The sequence below is a fragment of the Zalophus californianus genome, chromosome 7 (genome assembly GCF_009762305.2).
Source record: "Zalophus californianus isolate mZalCal1 chromosome 7, mZalCal1.pri.v2, whole genome shotgun sequence".
NCBI classification, from domain to species: domain Eukaryota; kingdom Metazoa; phylum Chordata; class Mammalia; order Carnivora; family Otariidae; genus Zalophus; species Zalophus californianus.
Window position 1 is genome coordinate 27,964,989 of NC_045601.1, and position 16,024 is coordinate 27,981,012.

Below are 16,024 nucleotides of genomic sequence, written 5' to 3' on the forward strand. Positions count from 1 at the left end.
AAAACTTATCATGGAACACTCCTAGCAATAATAAAAAAAAAGGTAAAAACTATTCATCCATGGAACAACATGAATGAACCTCAAAAATATTATTATGTTGAATAAAAGAAGCTAGACACAGAAGAATACCTATGGTATAGTTCCAGCAATAAGAAGGTCAAGAAGAGTCAGAACTAATCAGATGATAATGAAAGTCAAAACAGTGAGTTCCTCTGGTAGAGGTATATGACAAGCATGAGCGAATCTTATGGAGTGATGGAAATATCCTATATTTTGATCTGAGGTTGGTAACATGGTTGTGTATATATGAAAAAAGTTAAGATTAGTGTGCTTTAGGCACCTTATTTTATGTATGGTATGACTTAATAAAAAAAAAAACTTTAAAAAAATGTCAGCCAGTTGTTTTGTGGGAACTCACAAGTGATTCTAAAATGTATATGGAAATACAAAGGGCAAAATTAGCCAAGGTACTCAAATAAGAACAAAGTAGAGGGACTTGGTTTACCAGCAAAAAGAAAGGAAGTAAAATAGTGTGAGATTTGGCAAAATAATAGACAAAGAGACCAATGGAACAGAGCATAATCTATAAACAGACCCATTAATAAATGATATTTATTTATGAAGAAGATGGAGCTTTAGGGAAAAGATGATTTTTTTCAATAAAGAGTGCTGAGTCAGTCAAACTCATATAAAAAATAAAATTTGAATCCCTAGTTTATCAAGGCAGATCATAATTTTACATGTGAAAAATAAAGCAATAAAATTTTCAGAAGAGAACTTAGAAGAGTATCTTCATGATTTTAAGGTGGGATAACATTTTTTAAACAGGACACAAAAAAATAATCACCATAAGAGAAATAATTGGTAAATTAAACCATATTACATTTAGGAACGTCTTTTATCACTCTACTGAGAGAGCAGAAAGGCAAGCCACAATAAAAGGACAAATATTGGCAACATACACAACTGCCAAAGGCTTCATATTCAACATATGTAACAAATTTCTTCAAACAAAAATAAAATAAAAAGACGACCTACTAGAAAAAAATAGGCAAGAGATGGGAGCAGATCCTTGACACAAGGGTATATCCAAATGGCTAATAAACTTATGAAAAAGTTCTCAATGCATTGCAGCTGATGGGAATGTAAATTGTTATAACCACGTTGGAAAACAGGTTTGGTATTATTTACGTAAGCAGAAATATGTCTGTCCTATGACCCAGTAATTACACTTCTGGGTATGTACCTGGCAGAAATATGTGCACCTAGGCAAGAGACATGAACTAGAATGTTCCAAGCAGCACTACTGCTAATAGCTCCAAACTGGAAACACTCTAAATGTCATCAAAATAGAATGTATAAATAAATTGTAGCATAGTCACATAATGGATAATGTTACAGTGTTGCACTAAATCTATAGGCAGTAACACAGATGATTCTCAGCATAATGTTGAGTATGAGAAGCCAGATACAATGGAATACACACTCAATGCCTGATTTTGTGGAGAAAGAAAGCGGTAAGAGGACAGCCTCTGTAGGGTTAGCATTGTTCTATTTCTTGACTCGGGTGATGCTTGCCAACACATTCCCTTAGTGATAACTCATTGAGCTGTAACATCTGTATTGGTGCATTTTTCTGATGTATATTATACTTAGCAATTACAAAATTTTTAAAATGCACGGGCCACTTCTCAAAAAAAAATTTTTGGAAGAGTTAGAGGAAGATCTGATGAGATAGGATTCCACAAGATTTTAACTATTTGATATTATTTATATTTGAGCAGACAGCATAATGTAAACACTGTTAGTGGTCCCAAATATCCACAACGAATGGCAGAGTAGACTAAAAAGATTTCAGAAATCTCCTAAATACTGGATGTTTATTATCTCCCCAGGACTCTTTCCTTTCTTCCTTTTTCCCCAACTATCATCTGCCCTCTAATCTTCAGGTTTACTTTTGGAAACCTAGTATATTCTGAACCTGCCCCTGACTATAACTGTGTGTCCATGGGAATGTTCCCATGTTTCCATTCACGTTGTAGTTTACAATATGGAAATCACACCAATGTTGCATTTTTCATAAATTAATAAGTATACATCTTCATATGTGTGTTATTTTGCAGTTCACCCCATAAATGTATTTGCTTTATTTTTCTTAAGTGCAGAGGCATATAGGGAAGTCATTATGAATACAGACTTTGGAATTAGATTAACCAGGCTTCACATCCCAGTTTTGTCACTTATTAAGTGAACAACCTGATCTAGCATGTTTCCTCATTTTGTCATTTGGGAAAATCTGACTAACTCATAGAATTGTTGTAACAACCTAAGAAGGTGGTAAGTGTAACCTTCTTAGCATAGTGCCTAGCTCAAAGTCAGAATTCAGTAGCCTCACATGATGGCGATGATGGTGATGATCATGATGATGTATCATTCCTGGAAACTATTTAGGAGTTCAACTGGAATAGGAAAAGTTTGTATTTTTTTGTTTGTTATATTAGTGCTGGGGTTGAGGATGGAAGGTATTGGTTTACAGCCTTGCTGATCAAAAAGCTCAAAAACCCATACATCAGATTCCACGAAATTAAGATCTCAGCAGGTGGTAAATCATGGCAAGAAGGATTGCCATCTAGACATTTCTCCAAAGAAGACATACAGATGGCCAACATACACATGAAAGGATGTTCAATATCATTTGTCATCAGGGAAATGCCTATTAAAACTACAATGAGATAGCACCTCATACCTGTCAGAATGGCTAAGATCAAAAACACAAGAAACAACAAGTGTTGATGAGGATGTGGAGAAAAGGGAACCCTCGTGCACTGTTGGTGGGAATGCAAACTGCAGCAGCTGTGGTGGAAAACAGTATGGAGGTTCCTCAAAAAGTTAAAAATAGAACTACCATACAATCTGGTAATCATACTACTGGGTATTTGCCAAAAAATACAAAAACACTAATTAAAAGGGATACATGCATGCTCTATGTTTATAGCAGCAGCATTATTTACAATAGCCAAATTATAGAAGCAGCCCAAGTGTCCACGGATAGATGACTAGATAAAGAAAATGTGGTGTATATAAATACAATGGAATATTATTAGGCCATAAAAAGAATGAAATCTTGCCATTTGCAACAACATGAATGGATCTAGAGGGTATAATGCTAAGCAAAATAAGTCAGTCAGAGAAAGACAAGTACTATATGATTTCACTCATGTGGAATTTAAGAAACAAAACAAAGGAGCAAAGGAAGAAATGAGAGAGACAAACTGTGAAAGAGACTCTTAACTGTAGAGAACAAACTGGTGGTCACCAGAGAGCAGGTGGGTGGGGAATGGGTGAAACAGGTAAAGGGGATTAAGAGCACACTTATCCTGATGAGCACTGAGTAGAATTGCTGAATCACTGTATTGTACACCTGAAACTAAAATAACACTGTATATTACCTATACTGGAATTAAAATTAAAAACTCTTTTTAAAAAAGATTTTCTTGATTTATTTGACAGAGCGAGAGAGAACACAAGCAGGGGGAGCTGCAGTCAGAGGGAGAGGGAGAAGCAGGCTCCCCGCTGAGCAGAGAGCCAGACGTGGGGCTCGATCCCAGGACACTGGGATCATGACCTGAGCCTAAGGCAGATGCGTAATGGACTAAGCCACCCAGGTGCCCTGAAATTAAAAACTTAATAGAAAAATAAAGCACCAATCAGGAAAAAAAAAAAAAAGGTTGTAATTTTCATGACAGAAGAATACATCAGTTTGAATGTGTTGAGTCATTTCAAAAATCTTCTGAAGGATATACTAGGATTTATTTTGACTGGGAAAGTTTAGACTGGGAGGGAACTGGACTGCTTCTTCCTGAAGTTCGCAGGGTGGGTAAGATGGTAGATTTTAAAGGTACAAAGGAAACTCCCTAAGGTGAGTTCCAGGTTACAGGTAAAAACAAAAGAAGTCATGACTACACTCTTGAATTTAAGGCATGGGAAACATCAACTGAACACTTAACAATGTTTTAGGTCCCACTCCTCCTACGAGAACCACAGGCATCTATTGAGGACAGAGTGGTGAATTTGTTACCAGGTATGAGACCAGTGAAATTCTGACCTGCTGTCTGACAAATGCAAAGGGGAACTTGAGGACAGAGGGAAGACGGGTGTGCCGAAGTAACAGAACTGTTACTGCTCAAGTTAAGAAGGGTAGGGAATAAGGGAAGGAGGGCTAATGTACGTGTCTGCTTTAGCCCCTTTGGGACCACGAATGATTCCTATTTGAACAGAAACGCATATAAGTTTATCTAAAGTTTAGATACCAAAGATGATTGGCCCCAAATGCGTTTGTGGCAAATATACGTCACATTTAACCCACTAGACTTAAAATGATAAGGATGAAGCCCTACTAATAAAATTTACAGTCAGTAAGGACAACAGTGACTCACCACAATGCTCATGATGAGCTGCTAACATAGAGTCCTTCCTAAAATGTTCAGTCCTTCCTACGTCTTCCTGAATCAGTAAGACCTCAGCCAGGAAAACAGAAACCACACTAGTTCTTCCAACAGAATTTGCTAGGTAGAATTGATTAAATAGACGCTGGAGAACTAAAAATGTGAAAAGGGGATTTTTCGGACTGAGGCCCTGGAAGTAACTACGGGAAGCAACACTCAGCCCCCAGGGCTGAAGGAACAAAAGGAAGATGTGGGAATTACATCCTGGCAGAGGAACCCCCCGGAAGCTGAACTCTGGCTTCTTGAGAATGGGCCTGGCCAGCCCAGTGCTGGTGTTTCTGAGGGGGTGCAATGAAGCTGATTCTGGGAGTATGGCACCAGCTACTCCTGCCAGGGTGAGGAGCCACTGTGCCGCACCTCTAAGGAGAGCAGCAAATAGGAAGGCCAGTCCCCTCGCGGCTCCTCCAGCTGTCAGCGTTCACCCAGCGTCCCCTATCGATGGAACCTAAAGGACCCGGCTGACAAACGTTTGTAGAGTCCTAGGTTCCGCGTCCCAACAACGGAGCTCAGCCAAAGGGACAACCGAGCTGGATTTATTCTCTGTTTCCAAGTCTTTCTGGGGAGAAGGATGTAGCATACTTACTCCGTCCCAGCAAAAAGACTTCTTCCTTTTCAAATACTTCAGATTCTTTTTTCTATGAAGGTAGCTCACCTAATTTGGTACACTTCGGTTTTCTGTGAGGGAAAGAGGGAACACACCCGAGATGAATCGTTTATTTCTCTATTTTAAGGCGGTGCCCAGCCTTTATAACTCCCTCTCAAGGACCAGAGCAGAGACAGGCTCTCGGGTGTTCTTTATGCTATTTTAATTATTTCAACACATTTCTTCACTTCCACCCCCGCCGTCCCGTTATGAAGAGCCTGGGACCTAGAAGCGGGCCCGTGTGGAAATCCGCAGGCTCCTCCCTGCTCACAAGCTCGGGGGACTTCATTCAAGCAGATATCTTGACTTTCTGAGTCTCCCTTTTCTGTACAATGGGACAATAACCTGGTTGCCGGTGGCGAGGATTGCATGAAATCAAATACAACGCATGACGGAGTGCCTGGCGGTATGTTGAGAAATAAATACCCATTTCATTCTTCCGGCACTGAACTCTGACATTTCAAAGTTTAGAGGAGCGACTCTCAGGCCTGAATACCAGACTCCCTTTTCTGTGTGCTCACCTCACTCTCTCCTCCGCGGAGTGCAGGCTTTTACCTGCACCAGTGACCTCGCAACAGGTCGTGGCAGTGGAAACTCACCCAGACTCTCGGAACTGCGTGGCCGGGGACCAGAAATCGCGCGGTCCCTCCCCTCCGCGCCGGCATCCAGCTGGGCTGCCGCGGGACGCGGGTGGGGCGCAGCCGGGGTACCGCCTCCCGGGGCTCCCGGCCGCGGACTGCGCCGCGCGCCGCCCTAGCCGAGGGCCCGGGGCGCCGCGGAAGGCCGCGCGGCTCGAGGGGGCGGGACGCGGCGGGCCGCCCGCCGAGATGTGACCCGGCCCCCGCAGCCCATGTGGGCCCGGCGACCCCCCGCGGGAGCGGCGGCCAGAGCGGCCCAGGGGCCCGGCCGCCGGGCCCTGCGGCTGCTGCTGCTGCCGCCGCTGCTGCAGCTGCTGGCGGCCGCGCCGTCGGCACGCGCAGGTAGGTGGGTGGCGGCCGGGCGGCCTGGTGAGGGACCGGGACGTGACGGTACCCGGCCCGCCGACTGCCCAGCGCCGCCGGGGTCCGTCCGCCCGCGGGTTTCGGGGTGGCGCGCGCCGAGCGGGCGGCGCGGGGGTCGGCGCTGGGAGCCCCGGGAGAAACTTCAGCGCGCCTCTCGCGCGCCAGCGTCAAGTTCGCAGGATTGAGAGCTTCACTCTTCCCACTGCGGGGCGTGCAGTGAGGTGGAGGAAGGGTGACAGGGGTCGCTCTGAGTGGAACCGGCAGCTCGGCACTTGCGGTTGGCGACAGTGACCGTGCGCGGCGCCCTCGCCCGCACCGACCCGCCGCCCTTTAACGGGGACCAACCCGCGGCGGGCGGTGACGGTTGCGCTTGCTTAAAAATACCGGACTCCCGGGGAAGGGTCTGCTCGGAAAGAACAGGGTCCAGAAAGACGCAGCGTTTCTAAACTAAGATCGCCTCTCTTGAGCACGTCTTTGTTTTTCCTTTGCAGTTAAGACCCTGTACAGATATGTGCTCTTTGATTTTTCGAAAATAACAAAACTTTTAACTGATTTATGACATAAGGTAACTGAAATTTGCTTTGCTGTGTTAAGTTTAAATTCTACCAACTGGAATCCAGTAAGCCAGGATGATTCATTAACCTGATTTCTCTTTTTCTTCTGCACTGTTATATGAGAAAAAGATATTTTTTTTAAAGCAAGATATCGGGGATTTTTTAAAAAAACTAAAACCAGCAAAGCTTCCCAGAATACTGTATTTTGGAGGGACATGGTTCAGGCCTTTATGACTTTTAACCCAGAGCTGAACAACAGTGAATACGGAAAGAAAGTTGTCCTCTAAAGTGCAGTGTTCTTAGTAGTCAAAGAAAAAGTTGTTTAAGTTTGATACAGTTAGTATGGAAGCAATGCCAGTGCCCATGATAGATGAGTGGCTAAACAAGATGCGATACCCACCCTCACACCCCGTACAGGAATATTATTCAGCCATAGAAAAGAATGGGATCTTGCCATTTGCCATATGGGTGGACCTACAGAGTATTATGCTAAGTGAAATAAGTCAGGCAGAAAAAGACAAATACCATATGATTTCATTTATGTGTGGAATTTAAAAAAGAAAACAAATGAATAAACAAACGAAAGGCAGAAACAGATCCATAAATAGTGAGACCAAACTCATGGTTGCCAGAGGGAGAAGGGTGGGAAATGGGCAAACCATTGAAGGGGAGTGGGAGAGACAGCTTCTTAATAGAGAGTGATTTCTATCCCGATGGATCAGCCACAATATCTGCTAAACAATGTGGGCTTTCTAAGGGTTAGATGGCATTGCCACTCTTGGGTAGGGTACTACTTAAATTTTTTGAACGTTTTAGCACAAATATTCAGTCACCAAACTTAGTATTTGGATCAGGCTGTATAAACCAAACATTCAAAGAGAAGGAAAAAACAAGACTCAACGTAGCATCAACATTCTAGGAAAATATTGATATTTAATTTCAGGTAAGCTTTTAACGTTATTCAGAACATCCGTGTTGTTCCCTCAAGGCAGCCATGACACCCGCATTCACTTTCATTCTTTAAACCCCCCCCCCCCCCCCCCCCCCCCCCCCGCGGGGTAGAAGTTTCACCAGCAAGTTTATCCCTGTTGCATATCAAACTCTGCCCTGTTGGCCCATTTCCATGCTTATTCTTCAATGAAGATAAGGAACTGTGGTCAGCATTAGATAAACAAGCATCCAAAGCCAATAAGAGAGAGCGGGAGAAGATGACTTCCCAAGGTCATGTTCTCCTCTCCTCAAGCCTTTCAGAGGTATCCATTGCTGTAGAACAATTCTGAACTCGCCTGCAAGGTTTTTTGTGGACCACAGTCTAAATATTACTACTACATCTATGCTCATTAGAACCAATTTACTATAATTAACACAGTGAAGGTATTTGTTCAAATGTCTCTTCTTTGATATCAACACGGCAGCATTTGGGTATTCTCTTTCACTGAGTTAATTATTTGTACACACACAGATGGTTCCAGTGAACTAATTAAGTTACCTTCATTATTTCTTTAACTTTTAATTTTGAAATAATTTGAAGCTTACAGAAAAGTTTCAGGAACCGCAGGCTTTCTGTAAATCCCTTAGCTGGTTTCTCCCAAGTTTAACATCTTACATAACTATTGTACAATGTTCAGAACCAGGGCACTAACATTGGTATAATATACTCACCAAACTATAGACCTTGCTCAGATTTCAGCCATTTTTCCACTAAAGCTCTTTTTCTGTTCCAGGATCCCGCTTTACCTTTAGCTGTCATGCCTCCTTCATCTCCACCAATCTATGACAGTGCCTCAGCCTGTTTTTGCTTCATGTCCTTGACCCTTTGGAGTGTCATCTCTTCTTAGAATGTCCCTCAGTTTGGGTTCATTTGATGAGAGTGAGGTTATTCCTTTTGAGCAAACTATGTTGTCTTTCTCAGTGCATCATAGCTAAGGATTTATGATATCAATATGTCTTGTTGATGCTGATGTTAACCTTGATCGCTTGGTTAGTGGTGTCTGCAGAGATTTTCATTGTGTAGTTACTGTTACTTTGGAGCAGACACAAGGTCGTTTCTTGTACATTTGCATGGCTTCCACATTTATCAGCTAGAGGCGCATCCTCAGCCTGTCTAGAGAGCATGATGTATCCCAGATCCAACTGTGTGGCATAGGATCACCAGCCTCTCTCTTCAGAATGTGTGTAGCTACGGCCTGTAATAACTGTTTATTGAGCTTCCTATAGAACAAACCCAGGAAAGGCAGTATTCACTCTCCAGCTAAGGAGAGTCGTCACCCCTGGGAGGTGGTGTGGTATAGGAAAAATGTGGTAGGGCTGAGGAGGGACTGACAGTTTTCTGTACCTTTGATACGGCTCGGACGGGTAGAGCCATAGGTAGGACGTATTATTTCCCATTTAAGCATAAACTTTGGACAAAGGAGTAGGCAGATGGAATTATTCATGTTATAAAATGAACATGTTAGGATAAGCATTTCGACATAAAACATTACCTATTTTTATAACATTTTATTTTTTTTTAAGATTTTAAAATTTATTTTAGAGAGAGAGCATGGGCGCGGGCTCGGGGTGGGGGGCGCGGAGGGAGAGGGACAAGCTGACTCTGCGCTGAGCCCGGGGCTCGATGTGGGGCTCTGTTCCACGACCCTGAGTTCATGACCTGAGCCGGAATCAAGAGTCAGACGTTAAGCTGACTGAGCCACCCAGGTGCCCCTATAGTATTTTAAATAAACAAAACTGCGTATCTGTGTGTTGCTGTTGTTAGGACTTGGCATAGTACTTTTCACAAAATATTACTCAGTACATTTGCAGGTTTTTGCTTAAAAACACCTTTCATTACGCATGTGACGTTTTTAAAACGATTTTCTATTTGCATCTTTTTCTTCTTCGTACAGTTTTACCAGGTGATCATTGACACATTTATCTCCATGATAATTTAAAAAAAAAGACATCTGAGAATCCACTGCAGCTTAATGTAGCGTCTATTTTAATGAGTAAAATCATTTTATCCATCTTATTAACATTACACTTATGCTATGTGTGTGATATTCCGAAAGTGTTCTGATTTTTCTTGGTCCATATTTATGATTATTTGACACAAAAGCTGATACCAGAAAAATGAATTAAATCTTTATAATCAATTCCAAGATATGTCAATTACTTATAAAATTGGAGAACAAGAAAATTTTAGGGGAATAATTGCCGACTGGAAACATTAAAATTAAACACATCCTCTACTTTAGTTTTCAGAATTCCTTTGGAAATAGAAACCTGGGGTTGACAGGAGGTTATTAAAGTCCCATCCAAGTGCTTCTCGTATGAATCTCCTCCGAAGCATTACTTCCAGATTATTACCTGTCTGTTGGAGCACCTGTCATCACGGGACACTCACTGCCTGGCACCCAAGGCAGGGATGTCCTGTCGTTGCAGACTTCCAACTATTACAGTGTCCTTCTGTGTAATGAGCTAAGGTCTTACTCTCTTGCATCTTCACCCACAGTTGGTCGAAGCCATGCAGAACAGGCCATGCAGATAGCCAAACGCACCGTCTGTGTCTTCTCCGCTCTCAGCTAACCACCTTCCCAGTTCTGTCATGTCAGCCTCTCGCTCCTGGTCTTTCTAGCATGTGTGTGTTCCAGTTTGTCTGCAAGCTCCCACGCTGCCTCCCTGTAGGTCATGATGAGATGGCTGGTCTACTAACATTTCAAGCACTATGCCCGGCCTGTTTGTCCTTAAATGATTCAGCGTCAAGTTCTCAGTGAACATAGGGTCCCTGAGGCCTGAAAGCACTGCCCTCCTTTTCTTTGTTGTCCTCTCCTAAGAGACACAGACTCTGAACCCTCATTTCAACTCAGGCTTTCATATTAAGACAGTTTCCCTTTGTGGAGGTAGTGTTCTTTCTGTTTGCTTCTTGACGGATAAAGGATGGAAGTATGGCATAAGGTTTTATCTAGAGCTTTGGTCTGTGATGCAATTAAGGATACATTTTTCTGGAAAAAAAAAAGTTTTACTGATTAGCTATCCAACGCTAGTTCTGTTTCTTGACTGTGGTGGCCACTGTGTTGCACATTGAGCCACTAAATGGCTCCCGTACAGCTGCTGGCTCTGCCTTCAGTCACACAGAACTGGCAGACTTTTTCCTATACAGACTAGTTGTCAGTAAGTTGTCTTCATACTTCTTGATTCTCAACATGTATGCTCTTCATCCAGCCTCCTCAAAGTTCCAGCCCATACAGTTGCGTTTGTATTTTGGGGATAGGAGGTTTTTTGGCAACTTCATTGTCCCAGTTAAAGCATTTGTTTACATTATTTCCCCCATTTAAATTTTCTCCTTCTCAACTTTGCAGATATTTTGCCTCTTGCGTCAATCCCTTCATCTTTACTTTCTGGAGATTGGGCAGCCTTTAAAGCATTCATTGCTCAGTAAACACTGTGTTCATTTTTGAGGAAAGATACAAGCAAGCAAAAGACACCTCCTGGATCAGTTTTCTGAGGCCGCCATAGCAGGGTACCACAAACTGGGTAGCTGAAAAATAACATAAATTTATTATCTCACGGTTCTGGAAGCTAGAAGCCTGAAATTAAGATATTAGCAGGGTTGACTCCTTTTGAGGGCTGTGAGGGAGCATCTGTGCTATGCCTCTCTCCTAGCTTCTGGTGCTTGCTGGCAATCTTCGTCATCCCTTGGCTTGTTGATCTTCATTCCAATTCTCTGCCTTCGCATGGTGCTCTCCCTGTCTCTTCACATTATCTTCCCTCTGTGCGTGTCTCTGTGTCTAAATTTCCCCCTTTTATAAGGACACCAGTCATATTGGATTAGGACCCACCCTAACGACCTCTTTTTAACTGATTACCTCTCTACAGACACTATACCTAATTAAGGTTACTTTATGAGGTATGAACATAAGAGAGAGACACCATTTGGTAATATATTCAAATATGGAATTACTATTTTGTAAACCTAAAACTAATATAATGTTATAGGTCAATTCTACCTCAATAAAAAAAGGCGGGGGGAGAGCCATCAGTGGTGTGTAATAAAGACAGTACAGTTCAAATTTCTTCAGCAGAGGGGCTCACTCTCCTCAGACCCCTACCGCCTGCCTCGGCTTATCTTAGGGGCACTTTCACTGCAAAATCCTCGCTCTTGCTCCAACAAGGACCATTTTCATACTTAAGGCTAACTATCATTCTAATTCCAAGCTAGCCTTCCTCCTCCATTTTAGATTAAAATATATGTGTTGCAAAAAGTCCACTAAATCATCTACTAAATGCTCTACTTCGTTATTTTAAAAATTAGCTCATACTTTCTAAGTGTAAAATAGAATATCACATGCATTTCAGGAGCAAATAACTTAGGGGAATAAGGTATTCGAGGTGATCAGATTTAACGAAGAAGAATTACCTTAACACGCCATGCATCCATTTTGAGTTTTCAGAAGTTAACATATACCTCGACACAATGTGACTTGAGCACTTTTCATTCATTCAATGTCATTCATTCACATCCATCAGGAACAGTTGTAGGTATTGAGGTGAACATGAAAACAAGGTGTCTTTCTTCACAGAGCTTTTAGTCACAGACAGGTAATTACGTTAGAGTATAAATGCCAGAACTGAGAAAAACACGCTTCTTTAGAAGCACGGAACAAGGTAACCAATCAAATCTAGAAGGCAGGCAGGGCTTCCTATAAAAAGGGTCCTCTAAACTGAGACTCATAAGAGTTGCTGGTATGTGTGTGTGTGTGTGTGTGTGTGTGTGTGTGTGTGTGTGTGTGTAATTTGATATTAGATATATACAAAATTTTATGTATATCACTTCACATTCTCCCTATTTGAGGAGAAAAGATGCATTATACAAGCAATGAGGTATTGAAGTTAAATGTCTTGTTATGAACAAATACTTCCAATGCTTTTAGGAAAAAAACATAAATTTAATAAATAGTTATAGGTAGGCTGTCATCCATATTATGTAAAACAATTATAACTTACTATAAATTCAGCTCTTTTTCATTTCAAATATTAGCAGGAAGATACAGTCATACCTCATTTTATTGCACTCTGTCAATATGGCATTTTTCACAAATTGAAGATTTGTGGCAAGCCTGCATCAAGCAGGTAGGTCTATTAGCGCCATTGTCCTCAGCAGCATTTGCTCACTTTCTGTCTTTGTATCACAGTTTGGTAATTCTCGCAATATTTCAAACTTTTTCATCATTATTAGATTTGTCCTGGTTATCAGTGATCTGTGATCGGTGATTATGAACTTGCAGAAGGCTCAGAGGATGGTTAGCAGTTTTTAGCAATAAAGTATTTTTTAATTAAGTTATGTACATTGGCTTCTTAGACATATGCTGTTGCACATTTAGTGGACAACAGTATAATGTAAACATAACTTTTGTATTCACTGGGAAACCAAAACATTCATTTGACTCACTTTGTTGTGATACTGACTTTAGTGCAGTGGCCAGGAACTGAACCTGCAATGTATACCTCCAAGGTATACCTGTGAAGCTAAATCCTGCTCTAAGCATATTCTGTCTATAAATTACCAAGTAGTTAATATTCCTTTTTCACACCTACAGTTCTTTCTTATAAAACTACAAATCAGCAAACAAAACGTGGGCAGGAGTAAGGAGCTTGGTAGCTATAGGACAGCCTGACTTCATGGTCATTGGCAGCCTCAAATCACTGTGGTCTGTGGCTTTTTGCAATACGGAATCAAACCACACACTCGGTTATCAAAAGGCACAATTGTTACAGCTGTGGTTTCGCAAGATAAGGCTGGTGTCCTAGGTGCTATTTCCCACTTCCTTAATCAACACAGCCCTTTGAAGGCTCTGTTGGCTTTAGTGAGCAAGAGCAAAGGGAATATCTTAATTGATCCATTCTCTCAGTTGTCCCTGGAGAAGTTCCAAGGCTGGTGCAATGCCCATTGCTCAGTGCAGCAATGCCCTTGACTCCTCGTTGTGGGTGGCCTCTTCATTGTTGCTCTGCTTTTCTAATGACCCGTGCTTTTTTACATCTTTGTGGCAGTTAAGGACCTAAAAGAGCTGATCTTCAGTGTGGCCCAGGCAGAATGTGGGACTTCTGTTCATCTTATTGCATGTAGTTACACAACTTCATCAAGGCGTAGTTCAACCCCAGAGAGGTCTGATCGTAGTCCTGGTCACCCTCAAAAACATCAAAGCTTCTACTTTCACTATAGAGGAGAGTTAGCCTACTGAAAACCATGTTTACCTTTCTGACAGTGTTTTTGATGGCTACTCTACACTTCCATTTTGGTCTTGTCCAACTGGAAAATCTGAGATTATAACGGTGATCACACCATCAACTTCATTTACCTCAAAATGCCAGTCCACAATGAACAAGAAGCAAATACTATTAATGACTTACAAATCGCCCCTAAATAATTACTTCCCAGTTCCTTCCCACTAAATAATTATTTTTAAAACTCTCTTACTTTTTCTATTAATTATTTTCTCACATTTTTGTTTTGTTGACTTTCTCTCTGAAAATTTCAAGTGATAGAGATGAATAAAAGAATGGCTTTGCGGGGCGCCTGGGTGGCTCAGTCGTTAAGCGTCTGACCTTCAGCTCAGGTCATGATCCCAGGGTCCTGGGATCGAGCCCCGCATCGGGCTCCCTGCTCCACGGGAAGCCTGCTTCTCCTTCTCCCACTCCCCCTGCTTGTGTTCCCTCTCTTGCTGTCTCTCTCTCTGTCAAATAAATAAAAATTAAAAAAAAAAAGAATGAGGGTAGAATAAATTATTTAAAAAAAAAAGAATGGCTTTGCTCTGTGAAGATAAAGAAGAACTAGTTGTGAAAATGATTTGAAAAATAGATGATATTTATTTGTTTATTTATTTTTGCATTCAGCCTTTACTGACTTTCATGCTTCCATTGTGCTCATCATCAAGAGCCTTGGAGATGACACTCACAGTCTTTCCTCTTCTGGGAGGTCAGCTTAGGCAAACAAATGGGCTATGGACCAACTTTGTGACCTTGAGCAGATGAAAAATAGATGATATTTAATTAATACCTGTTGATTGAACTTGGAATTCCCAACAGCTATTCTTTTCAATACCTTAGTGGTCCCAAATGGGTTACCCTTAACTCTCTTCTTACTTTCATCTTTTCCTTTCTAAGGCAAGTTATCAAGTAGTAGAGGCTCCAACCCACATTCAAATCTACTTCTTCACAGTTACTATGATGGTCATTATTACAAATCAAGATACTTTAGAGATCACAAAATGTAGAGAAAATCAAATTCCTGTCCACAAAAGGCTAACTTCTAAAAGGGAAAGGAAGACATTTATGTAAGATATGACATAAGGTAGTACAACTGGTTTTCTAGCAGTGGGGCTGACATATACAAGTTAATAATGGTGTCTTCAAAATAGGCCTTTTAGGAGGTGATGCACAAAAATCTCACCACAATGTATTTCTTAAACTCCTTTTTTCAGAGTTCCAAATAGAGCCTGCACATGTTGGTCAGAATAGCCCATTAAGTGGCAAACCTTCATCTTGGAGGTATGATTTAATTTTCAAAGTATTCCAAGCCATTTCCAATAAACTTGGGTAATCAAGCTGGGAAATCAGGCTACGAATGGGTGAAAACAAGGTGTGACTATAAAAAAAAATGAGAAGGAATTTCTTGCATGTTTATAAGCTACCTTTGATAACAATTATAGCTGAAAGGAAGCATGCCCCAAATGCCATGAGCTGAGCAGTACCTTATGGTACTCTCTTTGATGGCTAAACTCCAATATATTTCTTTTAAAAATTAGTCTCGACTTTAAGGTCTTGCTTGCTACTAGGTACCAACAGCAATAGTCAAAAACATGTTTAAGCACATAAATTTATTTGTTGAGGTGTGGCTATAAAGAAATAGCACTGCTTTTTCTGTATGATTCATGCATCACTCATCCACATAAATTTTCACATTCCTGGCAGGGAAAGCATATATTGATGGATTGTGTCCCAGATTCAAGCAATATCTGCTGGCTCCATGAGAGCAGAGCCTTCTCTGTATTTCTGGCTTCTGCTGCCCACTAGTGCCTATCAGTTTCTATCTCTAGCACACAGTAGGTGCTCAGTAACTATGTTGAATGAATGACATGGCTGTGTACAGTTCCACCAGGAAAAGCTTCAGTGAAGAAGAAATACTTGGGTTTTCCTCATTGCATTTCTTCTGTCTCTCCTTAGAATAAATCATCTATCACATGCAAAATTTATAATAATCATACAATCCCTTCTTCCCACAACAGTGTTCTTTGTAGCATTTCCTAAAGGCGGTAGGTGAGTATCCTACTATAGGAGCCCTGTCAT

The 16,024-nt window shown here is 41.5% G+C and overlaps 1 protein-coding gene and 1 long non-coding RNA gene across 3 annotated transcripts in view; one reads left to right on the forward strand and one right to left on the reverse strand.

Moving 5' to 3' along the window:
* Positions 1–5,868, reverse strand: part of LOC113926196 — a 76,986-nt gene extending 71,118 nt beyond the window's left edge. Inside the window, exons 1-2 of one of the 2 annotated variants that reach the window (XR_003521221.1) lie at positions 5,748–5,868; positions 5,089–5,180 (exon numbers count right to left, since the gene is read on the reverse strand). This is a non-coding gene — a long non-coding RNA (uncharacterized LOC113926196). Of the gene's footprint in view, positions 1–5,088; positions 5,181–5,669 lie in introns of both variants that reach the window. The other variant, XR_003521222.1, reaches the window with a different exon arrangement.
* A 26-nt stretch (positions 5,869–5,894) lies between these two features.
* The window catches only part of IL20RA (interleukin 20 receptor subunit alpha), a 33,931-nt gene continuing 23,801 nt past the window's right edge, over positions 5,895–16,024 (forward strand). Inside the window, exon 1 of the mRNA XM_027600835.2 lies at positions 5,895–6,128. Coding sequence (XP_027456636.1) covers positions 5,999–6,128 — 130 coding nt within the window. The 5' untranslated portion in view covers positions 5,895–5,998. The remainder of the gene's footprint in view (positions 6,129–16,024) is intronic.